The 12677-nt window shown below is 38.2% G+C and overlaps 1 protein-coding gene across 1 annotated transcript in view; it reads right to left on the bottom strand.

Moving 5' to 3' along the window:
* The window catches only part of MALRD1 (MAM and LDL receptor class A domain containing 1), a 553710-nt gene that overhangs the window by 193457 nt on the left and 347576 nt on the right, over positions 1 to 12677 (bottom strand). Inside the window, exon 30 of the mRNA XM_019971898.2 lies at positions 827 to 955. Within this exon, the coding sequence (XP_019827457.2) occupies positions 827 to 955 (129 nt within the window). The remainder of the gene's footprint in view (positions 1 to 826; positions 956 to 12677) is intronic.

Raw genomic sequence — 12677 nt, 5'->3', positions numbered from 1 at the left:
ACGCATGCCAAATAAGTAAGAGATATCACCATCTTGGAGGTGCTCCTCCAGGTCCAGATGTCCCAGTCTGAGCCATGTGGATCTGAGACAAACTGCCTCACTGATTCCTTCCTAAGTTACAGACCCACAAAATTGCAAACCAAACCAAAGTTGTTTGGACCACTAACTCTTAGGGTACTTTGTTACATAGCAAATGCTAATTGCAACAGGTAGCCTGTGTGGTATATGAGTTCTCATCAGTAAGATATATGAAAAAAATTCTTTGGATTTAAGTATGTGCTCATGTTTTAAAATTACATACTTGGCTTTATACATGACCTTAAAAATCATTTGAATTAAAGTTTGAATTAAAAAAAATGTGGCTCATGTATTCTTTTTCCAGTGTAATGTAATTAATAAAATTAATCATTAAACTAGTATTTATTCAAGGTGCTCATTTTTTGCCTCATCTATAAAATCAGCCATTGGGTGGGGGGGAGGAATGAAAACAGTAATGAGAATTGATGAAGAAATGTAGACCGCTAGTTCAATTTCTGACAATTAGAATTCTGACTCTGCACACAGTTCTATACAATGACATAATGGGAAATTTTTGTCACACGATTTGTTATAGGTTTGCTTCAGTTTTTAGTATGGGGATAAAAAGGATGGTAGGGCTTCTAAATATCTTCAGAGAGAAGTTGGAAAAATATTTTGGCTATTCTAAGTCTACTCTAGTGCGTGAAAAGAATATTTCTTCTCACTCACCAATGTCAGTAAGTAACTCTACTAATAAAGTGAAACTCTGTGCTGAACTGGCAGCATTAGAACAGGCAAACACACTTACCACAGTGAGCTTCATCAGACCCATCAGAGCAGTCTGGCTTATAGTCACAGACAAGGTGGGATGCAATACACTTCTTGTTGTGGCACAAAAAATCCGTGGCCTCTGGGCAAATCTCAGAAGTCTCTCCCACTGGAGAAAAACAAAATAACAATCACAAACATCATTTTGTAATATTTTCATTATACTTCAGTGCTCCCTTTAGTTGTTTTATAGATCCCACAGTATCAGATAAGTTCAAGATTTGAGTCATTGTCCAAGATAGACGTTACATGACTCCCCATCTCTCAGTCACTTCTGGAACTGTTCAGCAAGTAATAGAAACTTCACTTTAAAAATATATTTTAAGCAATTAAGGGCTGAACACTGTCTATTACATAAACCCAAAATCCCAATCAAGGCATTAAAATCTTTTGATTTTTGGTTCCAGCTTAGTTTTCCAGATGCAACTCTTCTCTGAAGCACCTGCAGCTAAACTCTATCCTAGGACTGAGGGCTTCACTGAGATGCCACTCGCTCTGTGTTTTGCCACGTCCTCAATAATATTTCTTCCATTGCCTGTACTGATCATTCCCTCTTTTGGTCCTGGTGGTCTGTTCAACCTTAAGACCCAAGGAAACAACTTTTCTCTACTCTGGTCCCACCTTTTTGCCATCCGAGCCTCAGGTTGGACACTCCCTATTTCATGCTGCCTAAGAGCACTTTTATTTCTATATTAAATGCTTACCACCTTGTATAAGAGCTGTTTACACATCTGTCTGTCCTTACAGACTCCAAGCTCTTTTGACACAGGATTTTTTGGGCCTAATACAGCCCTCAATATACAATTTGTGCTTCATAAATGCTAGTTATAATAATTGAAGGCATAATGGTATCATCTAAAGGTGACTTAGAAAAGCAGATTGAAAAAAAAGAAAAAGAAAAGCAGATTCATGGACTTCCCTGGTGGTCCAATGATTAAGAATTGGCTGGCAAATGCAAGGGACACGGGTTTGATCCCTGGTTCAGGGAAGATCCCATATAATATGGAACAACTAAGTCTGTGTGCCACAGATACTGAGTCCATACTCTATAAAGCCTGTGCCTGGAAACAAGAGAGGCCAACACAGTGAGAAGCTGGCTCTCTGCAACAAGAGAAAGCTCAGGCAGCAACAAAGACCCAGATCAGCCAAAAATAAATGAAAAAAAAATTTTTTTAAGCAAATCGACATAGAATTTTCCAAGCAATTCACATGTTTGCATATAATTTCAATTGATACAAAGTCTAATGGTAATACTTTATAGCTTCAAAATTATATACATTAAAGGTCTAAAACTATTGTTATCAGATTCAACAAATTAAAAAAACCTCATTAATTCCTTTGTTACATAGATTACTATGGTTTTGGACCAGTGTGAGTGTGGTGGCAGTAAGTCACTCAAAAACAGGCAGTATTTTCATGAAGGAAAATAGTAAATCTCTGCAGATTTCATAAAAGTGCATTTCCATAGTCTTTGAGTCATTTCCATAATACAACAGTTAAAACATGAATAATTTCCAGAAACAATTTACCAGTAAAATGGAGTCTAAATATAAGATTGAAGAGAGGAAACCTTAAAAGAACAGCCGTGGATATCAGTAACATGAATTAAAGGTTATGTTCTTTGAGTGATTTATAATCTTGCCACATAATTTTAATTAACATTAGTGAGAACTTACTATTAACCCAGAGCAGTATGCAGACACTGTTCACTATGCAAGTCTATGCACTGGAGATTATTTTATTTTTCTATGCCATAGGCTGTGGAGTTACATAATTACTCCACAGAGGAAATGTGTTTTAATTTATAATCTAAATAATTGGTTCTTTAGTTTTAAAAAAATGATCAAGGGGGACTCCATCTCTAAATGAGGCTTATTTCCTTAAAAATATAAAATAGAAAAAAAGAGAGAGAGAAATCATAGTACAGTGAATTATAGTATAATTATTGTAAACTTGGCATAAACCAGAGTACCTATGGTATAGTTCAGTCACTAAGTCATGTCTGACTCTTTGCGACACCATGGACTGCAGGATGCCAGTGTTCCCTGTTCATGACCAGCTCCTGGAGCCTACTCAAACTCATGTCCATAGAGTCGGTGATGCCAATCAACCATCTCATCCTCTGTTGTCCCCTTCTCCTCCTGCTCTCAATCTTTCCCAGCATCAAGGTCTTTACCAATGAGTCAGTTCTTTGAATCAGGTGGCCAAAGTATTGGAGTTTCAGCTTCAACATCAGTCCTTCCAATGAATATTCAGGACTGATTTCCTTTAGGATTGAATGGTTGGATCTCCTTGCAGTGCAAGAGACTCTCAAGAGTCTGGATCTCCTTGCAGTGCAAGAGACTCTCAAGAGTCTTCTCTAACATCACAGTTCAAAAGCATCAATTCTTCAGCACTCAGCTTTCTTTATGGTCCAACTCTCACATCCATACATGACTACTAGAAAAACCATAGCCTTGACTAAATAGACCTTTGTTGGCAAAGGAATATCTCTGCTTTTAAATATGCTGTCTAGGTTGATCTCAGCTTTTCTTCCAAGGAGCAAGCATCTTTTAATTCCATGGCTACAGTCACTATCTGCAGTGATTTTGCAGTTCAAGAAAATAATGTCTCTCACTGTTTCCATTGTTTCCTCATCTATTTGCCATGAAGTTATGGGACCAAATGCCATGATCTTGGTTTTCTGAATGTTGAGTTGTAAGCCAACTTTTTCACTCTTCTCTTTCACTTTCATTAAGAGGCTCTTTAGTTCTTCCTCACTTTCTGCCATAAGGGTGGTGTCATCTGAATATCTGAGGTTATTGATATTTCTCCCGGCAATCTCAATTACAATTTGTGCTTCATACAGCCCAGCATTTCTCATGGTATACTCTTCATATAAGTTAAATAAGCAGAGTGACAATATACAGCCTTGACATACTCCTTTCCAGATTTACAACCAGTCTGTTGTTGCGTGTCCAGTTCTAACTGTTGCTTTTTGACCTGCATACAGATTTCTCAGGAGGCAGGTCAGGTGGTCTGGTATTCCCAACTCTTTAAGACTTTTCCACAGTTTGTTGTGATTCACACAGTCAAAGGCTTTGGTGTAGTCAATAAGCAGAAGTAGAGATATTTCTGGAACTCTCTTGCTTTTTCGATGATCCAATGGATATTGGATCTCTGGTTCCTCTGTCTTTTCTAAATCCAGCTTGAACACCTGGAATTTCATGGTTCATGTACTGTTGAAGCCTGGCTTGGATAATTTTGAGCATTACTTTGCTAGTGTGTGAGATGAGTGCAATCGTGCGGTAGTTTGAACATTCTTTGGCATTGCTTTTCTTTGGAATTGGAATGAAAACTGACCTTTTCCAGTCCTGTGGCCACTGCTGAGTTTTTCAAATTTGCAGGACTTTCACAGCATCATCTTTTAGGATTTGAAATAGCTCAACTGAAATTCCATCACCTCCACTAGCTTTGTTCGTAGTGATGCTTCCTAAGGCCCACTTGACTTCACATTCCAGGATATCTGGCTCTAGGTGAGTGATCATACTATCATGGTTATCTGGGTCATGAAGATCTTTTTTGTATAGTTATTCTGTGTATTCTTGCCACATCTTCTTCTTAACATCTTTTGCTTCTGTTGCTGCTGCTGCTAAGTCGCTTCAGTCGTGTCCGACTCTGTGCGACCCCATAGATGGCAGCCCACCAGGCTCCCCTGTCCCTGGGATTTTCCAGGCATGAACACTGGAGTGGGTTGCCACTTGCTTCCCCAGTGCATGAAAGTGAAAAATGAAAGTGAAGTCACTCAGTCGTATCCGACTCTTTGCAACCCCATGGACTGTAGCCTACCAGGCTCCTCTGTCCATGGGATTTCCCAGGCAAGAGTACTGGAGTGGGGTGCCATTGCCTTCTCCATTTGCTTCTGTTAGATCCATTCTGTTTCTGTTTCCTTTATTGTGCCCATCTTCACATGAAATATTCCCTTGGTATCTTGGAGAGATATTTTCTTGGAGAGATCTGTCTTCTTTCTGATTCATTTATTTTCCTCTATTTCTTTGCACTGATCACTGAGGAAGGCTTTCTTATCTCTCCTTGCTATTCTTTGGAACTCTGCACTCAAATAGGTATATATTTCCTTTTCTCCTTTGCCTTTAGCTTCTCTTCTTTTCTCAGCTATTTGTAAGGCCTCCTAAGATAACCATTTTGCCTTTTTGCATTTCTTTTTCTTGGGGATGGTCTTGATCACTGCCTCTTGAACAGTGTCACAAACCTCTGTCCATAGTTCTTCAGGCACTCTATCAGATCTAATCCCTTGAATCTATTTCTCACTTCCACTGAATAATCATAAGGGATTTGATTTAGGTCATATCTGAATGGTCTAGTGGTTTTCCCTACTTTCTTCATTTTAAGTCTGAATTTGGCAATAAGGAGTTCATGATCTGGGCCACAGTCAGCTCCTGGTCTTGTTTTTGATGACTGTATAGGGCTTCTCCATCTTTGGCTGCAAAGAATATAATCAGTCTGATTTCGGTGTTGACAATCTGGTGATGTCCATGTGTAGAGTCTTCTCTTGTGTTGTTGGAAGTGGGTATTTGCTATGACCAATGTGTTCCCTTGGCAAAATTCTGTTAGCCTTTGACCTGCTTCATTTTATAATCCAAGACCAAATTTGCCTGTTATTCCAGGTATCTCTTGACTTCCTACTTTTGCATTCCAGTCCCCTATAATGAAAGGGCTTCCCTCATAGCTCAGTAGGCAAAGAATCTACGTGCAATGCCGGAGACTCGGGTTTGATTCCTGGGTCAGGATGATCCCCTGGAGAAGGAAATGGCAATCCACTCCAGTATTCTTGCCTAGAGAATCCCATGGACAGAGGAGCCTGGCAGGCTACTGTCCCTGGGGTCGCAAGAGTTGGACATGACTGAGCAACTAAACCACACCATACCACGTAATGAAAAGGACACCTTTTGGGGGGTTTTAGTTCTAGGAGGTCTTGTAGGTCTTCATAGAACTGTTAAGCTTCTTCAGCATTACTGGTCAGGGCATACACTGGATTACTGTGACGTTGAATGACTTACCTTGGAAATGAATAGAGATCATTCTCTTGTTTTTGAGATTGCATCCAAGTACTGCATTTCAGTTTTGTTGACTATGATGGTTACTCCATTTCTTCTAAGGGAGTCTTGCTCACAGTAGTAGATATAATGGTCATCTGAGTTAATTTCATCCATTCCAGTCCATTTTAGTTTGCTGATTCCTAGAATGTCATTGTTCACTCTTGCCATCTCCTGTTTGACCACTTCCAATTTGCCTTGATTCATGGACCTAACATTCCAGGTTCCTATGCAATATTGCTCTATATAGCACATCCACAACTGGGTGTTGTTTTGTGTTGCTCCGACTCTTCATTCTTTCTGGAGTTATTTCTCTGCTGATCTCCAGTAGCATATTGGGCACCTACTGGCCTGGTGAGTTCATCTTTCAGTGTCCTATCTTTTTGCCTTTTCATACTGTTCATGGGGTTCTCAAGGCAAGAATCTGAAGAGGTTTGCCATTCCCTTCTCCAGTGGACCACATTTTTTTCAGAATTCTCCACAATTACCTGCCCATCTTGGGTGGCCCCACACAGCATGGCTCAAAGCTCCATTGAGTTAGACAAGGCTGTGGTCCATGTGATCGGTTTGGTTAGTTTTCTGTGATTGTGGTTTTCATTCTGTCTGCCCTCTGATGGATAAGGATAAGAGGCTTGGATATGGAAGAATATGGAAGCTTCCTAATGAGAGAGACTGACTGAGGGGGAAACTGGGTCTTGATCTGATGCATGGGCCATGCTCAGTAAATCTTTAATCTAATTTTCTGTTGATGGGCAGGGCTGTGTTCTCTCCCTGTTGTTTGACCTGAGGCCAAACTATGGTGCAGGTAATGAAAATAATGGGCACCTCAGTGCCCCCTACCATGTAGCAGGCCACCGTGGACCCACACCTCCACCAGAGACTGCTGGACACTCACGGACAAGTTGTGGGGTCACTGCTACTTTCTCCTGGGTCCTGGTGCACACAAGGTTCTGTTTGTGCCTTCTGAGTCTTTTTTACCCTGTCCTGTGTAAGTTCTAACAGCTCTGTGGTGGGGGTATGGGGGGGTTAATCTATGGTATATGGGTTGCACAAATTAAAAATAAAAAGATACTGCCATTCTAAGAAATGTAGATCTTCTTTAAGAGTATGGTCAGTCAGACTGGTGTTAGGAAAGTCAGCATGGTAAATAGAAGAGGTGCATTATTTCCCTCAGCATGTCTTGTCTATCTTTAACCATTCAGTTTCTTCTTTTAGTCAAAATGACAAAAGCAGTACCTATTCACCTGGTCAACAGATATATGAATGAAAGATAATCTCACATACACTGTAGTAAATGAGAATGAGAATGGAAAGAGCATTGGCGCTAATAGGAGCAAGCTGAAGATACCCTGGCTGGCAGAAAACAATATATGAAACAGAGGAAATATTTATTTTAGTTTAAAAAAGTAAAGACTGACAGAGCCCTAAAGACCTAAAACTGAAACATGATAAATGGAAAAGTCCTAGAAAGAAGAAAAGATCTGCAAAATGATGTAGCCATAAGAAGTGAATATTTAATCCAACAAAAAGCATGGGAAATATATAGGACTAATCCACTGTGGATCTGAATACATTGTCCCCACTTAAAGTGACATCACTTGAAAAGTGGCATCATTCTTCTTTGTAATAGGATTGACAGTAAAGAAATCCTTGCCCATATCAATTTGTATTTGGAGTAAAATAGCTTTTCACACAGGATTCATTACACAGAACTTGACATAATCATTCTACAGGTTCTATTTGTGGGCACACACTCATTTTATCATCTTTTTCAAGTGATGATATTCAGTATGCTCTGGGATTTCAGACAGTAAAATTTACATGGGCAGATATTTTTAAACACCTTTTTTTCTCATGCAGAATATTACCACATGAAGTACACAAAAAATGTGATGATAATGGCCAGACCCATTATTGAAAACCGTATTATTCGGTTGGTAAGGTCATGTTCCCTTAGGCTCCTCTTCACTGGGACAGTTTCTCAGATTCTCCTTGTTTTTGATAACTTTTACAATTTAGACATTACTGGTCAAGTATTTTGTAGGATTTCTATTGGACTCTGGTTCCCGACCCCCGCCCTTATAATTTAGATGGGGTTAAGGATGTAGGGGAGGAATAATACAGAAGTGTTATTTTCATCGCATCATGACCAAGGTACATACTATTACTTGACTTGTCACTGGTCATGCTGACCTTGTCTACCTGGCTAATGCAGTTCTTGTCATGTTCCTCCACTTTAATTTTTTCCTCCCCCTTTCCATAGAATAGTCTTTGGAAGGAAATCACTACGTGTAGACCACATAATGAAGATATATATGTCCCTCCTTGTGGGCAGAGAATCTACATAAATTTAGAGTTCTTACATATAGGAGACTGCTCTTTTCTTTCCCATTTATGTATTATTTAGTAAATTATATCAACATAGACTCAAGGATATTTATTTTACAATTTGTATTATTTAGCATAATACAATGCTAATTTGGGCTTCCCTCATAGCTCAGTCGGTAAAGAATCTGCCTGTAATGCGGGAGACCGGGTTCGATTCCTGGGTTGGGAAGATCTCCTGGAGAAGGAAAGGGCAAGCCACTCCAGTATTCTTGCCTGGAAAACCCCATGCACAGAGGAGTCTGGCGGGCTACAGTCCACAGGGTCACAAGAGTCAGACATGACTTAGCGACTAAACCACCACCAAGGCTAGTTTATTTTATTGCTCAAATTGCTCCAGCTTTGGCCAAGGAGAGCTCTTTCATTTGGCTCCGTGTCCCTTTGACATATTCCTATCCATGTAGACTTAAAATTTTTTTTTTTTTGCACACTGCCATCTGTTCTAACACCATAAGTTGCTTCAGGCTGATCTTGTATACTTCTTGACTCGGTCCTAGAATCAGCTGTTAGTCATTTCTGTAAGCAGCCCGGGTTCCTTTTATTGGAGAATGCTGTTGGAAACCAAAATCTGGGTGCTGGGTTGCCCCCTGCTATTAGGGTGTGACTGTTTCTATGCTATGATAACTTGAGGATTCATGATATTTTTCAGTTACAGAAAATGATTAATTTTATCTCTTCAAGTAGTCTCTGTTTCTATTTCTGGAATTGCCATTAGAAGTGTTGGATTCATATACTCTATCCTCAATGCCTCAATTTCTATTTAGTATTTTTTTCTCTTCACCATTTTGCATCACATTCTGGTGAATAAGCTCACATGTCTTCTTTGACAATTTATCCATCAGTTGTGCTTCTGATCTGTTTAAAATTTTCACTAATATTTATTTTTAATTATAATCATTTCTGGGAATTAAAGTTAATTATCTTATTTAGTATCCTGCCTATTTTATGCTTTCCTTTTTCTGTATTATGATCCCAATAACATGGGGTCCCAACAGCATAAATGTACAGTGGCTTCATGACTGTCCTTGCAGTATTAAAGGTTCTAGAAATTTTAATATTAATGTGTTGTTTTAGAGTTATTAAAGCTTGTACTATTCTATTTGTGGCCTGGCATGAGTTTTAGGGTTTTGGTTTCATACTGGTGGATCCTGTTCTGTTTTTCCTTAACCTTTTCTAAGTCCATGGGCAGACAACAAATTTCTGGGATTTCTCTGGAAAGGACCAGGCTTGATGCAAATTGTACATGTCTAGCTCTCCTATTCTTATACAGGATTAAAACTTTCAGTCTCCAGATACCACATTCTATGTTCATGTCCCCCAGTCCTTTAAGCCACTGGGAAGTTAGTTTTCATCTATAAACTGTAGTTGAATCCCCTCTTTGGTTCCGGAACTGATAATTTTCTTTTTTTTAATTCAGTATTAATTAATAAAATAATATTTAAATTATTTACATTAAATATTAACTTAAAATAAAACAATTAAATATAAGTATTAATAAGTGCTTTTTAAGGATATTTTTAGATGTTTAAAGTGAATGGGAAACACATACTATGATACAGTTCTGCTAATTTTTCTATAGTCTAATTTTCAACATGAATTTAATATTTTAAAACTTCTAATATATCATGAATTCTAAACATAATCTCAAGGAAGTCCCAGAAAGCAATTTTCTCCAAATCACTCTCCTCATTTAACATTACTTGGATTTTGTCCAATCTATGCTTTAAAAGGAAAACCTCTGAAATCGGCATATGTCAGTTTATTTTGTGTTTCTATAAAAGTAAACATATACGAACATTTGAATGCGTTCACTGGAACAGAAACATTAAGATATATTTGTAGTGGCTAGAAGAGAGAACTTTTTCATAAACATGTTTTTGTTGTTTGTTAAGATATAAGTTTTCCTTGTCATTTGTCCATTTTAATTTGTTGATAAATTGCCTTTGGGTAGTTTTTATTGTAAGTACGCTTCAAACATTTCATCATGCTAGGCAAAAATTTCTCTCCAGTTAAAGTTGGTACTATTGGACAGTAGATACTGATTGTTAGTGGAAAGTCCAAATACGTGAGGCCAATGTAATGTGCTGAGCCTCCATTATAAAAGCTCTGTAACCTTAGGGAAGTCACTTAATATCGATCTCCATATGAAAATAATGGCAATAACTCTCATAGAAAGGACTGTACCTTTACACCTAGTGATGCAATCAATGTAGTATCTTTCCTTATTCATCCTAGAAACATATATCAAACCATTATCAGACACCAGGGTGGACAGATCTTACCATCAAGGAATTTACAATCTGGTGGTGAAGACTTATATGAGTAAAACAGGATGTTCGGGGCCGTAATTGAAGATATTAAATGGCTTGCTGTCAGAGGACAATAAAATGTAGCCCTAGTTTGCACTGGTGTGATAATAAATATTTAATACATTTATTCAGCTGCTGACCTTTCAACATGCCTATCATCTCAGCCTGTCATTTAATCAGTCAGAAAGATGGGCTAGACTACTCAACTGAGAGGAAGTAAGTCCTTTACAAAATGCCATTCTTTCTGTTTCCATATCAAGTAAGTTTGGGCACATGTTGCAAATACGGAAGATTCAGCTTTATTTCGAGAATAACATTTGGCTTTTTGAAAAAGGGAAATGGGCTCAAGGAAAAAGTTTTTTGGCAAAGATAATACACCTGAAATCTTCCTTGACAGGTGTTATTCTTCCTTAACAGCATTGATTATTTCACCTGAGTGCTCTCTTGTTCGAGAAGCACTAACAGGGGCAAGTTTGCAACTAAAAAGAAAATCTCAGCACTGCTGACTACATTTCTCATGACCAGAATATTTAAATGTCCAGAAAATAACAATACCACCTTTCATATTTTCTTTATTCAGGGTGAACATTTAAATCTATCTTATGTTAGAAAAATTTCTAGGTTTTAAGAAGGTCACTGCACATATCAGACAGTTCAGTACAACATATCTAACATAGTAACCTCATAAGCTCCGTGACAGCAAAGTTCAACTTGTGCCAAAATTATCAGAAGTGTTATCGGAATTACTGGACCATGTACCATGTCTTAGATACAGCAAGAGCTTAGGGAAATATAAAAAAAATGTGAATCCACTACACAGAGCCAAGGTGTATACAAAGTTGTCAAGACCAACTTTTCAAGATTTTAAGCAAAAAAAAAGGGGACTTTATAAAATGATTGTATATCAACCTCTCCTTTAAGACATGAAACTCAGATTTTTATCTTTAGCGTTTTTAGATCTGGTTATATTTTAAATGTCTGATTTTCCTTATGGAGTCTCCATGTAATTAAGTATAGTAGATTGCTAAATTCTAGGCTGTAGACACATCAAGTTTAAAGGTTTAGACAAAAAGCCTTTTTAGAAGGCCTATGATGAACGAAAAGGAAATAACTAAAAAAGTAAAACAAAATCAACAACAAAATTCAGAAATGATGTATATGACGAAGACCACTATGCTTTTATGCTTGAAGAAGCACTTTTAGTGTGTTAGTGATTCAAAGTCCTCATTTACTCCTCACGTCTTTTCAGGTCCTTGTTGCTATTGTTCAGTCACTGTCATGTCTGACTTTTGGAGACCCCATGAATTGAAGCCCTCCAGGCTCCTCTGTCCTTCACCATCTTCCAGAGTTTGTTCAGATTCATATCCATTGAGTTGGTGATGCTAACACTCCACTAAAAGAACCCTAGCTCAGTTATCTGATGATTTCCTAACTACCATTTTAAAAGAAATGTCAGCCTTTTCCACTGGATTTTACTTCTGCATCTGACATGGCAATAATGTCTTCCTTCTTGTAACCCTCCATTCCTTTAGCTCTTGGCCACCATCTTTCTACTGCTCTGTCACATCTTGACCCCCTTCTCCTCTCTTGGCTCCTTTCCTAATCCAGGTCTTTAATGCCACGGCAGCAAATTGTGACACTTTGCTCTCTTTGGACATCATATTCATGATCATGGTTTTACCTGCCATCTGGGAGTTGGCGACATGATGTCTGCAACCCAATCTGTCCCTTTGCCTGAGTTTAGGAACAGGATACATTTCCTGCTGGATTTCTCAATAACATACCAGACACACTAAACCTGACCAACAATGCACGTTCTTCTTCTTCTTCTGTTTTTTTTTTCCTTCTATTTTCTCTTTCCCTACTTTGTGCCTCACACCAAACCTCACAATGCCCATCTGTGGGTGGTCCACAAAAGCTTAACATTTTTCCTCATCTACTTCAGTCTTTACTCGTTTTTTTTTTTTTTTTTTCTCATTTAAATTTTATTTTATTTTTAAACTTTACATAATTGTATTAGTTTTGCCAAATATCAAAATGAATC

This window comes from Bos indicus, chromosome 13 (assembly GCF_029378745.1).
Source record: "Bos indicus isolate NIAB-ARS_2022 breed Sahiwal x Tharparkar chromosome 13, NIAB-ARS_B.indTharparkar_mat_pri_1.0, whole genome shotgun sequence".
NCBI lineage: Eukaryota > Metazoa > Chordata > Mammalia > Artiodactyla > Bovidae > Bos > Bos indicus.
This window is presented reverse-complemented; position numbering and strand designations above follow the sequence as displayed.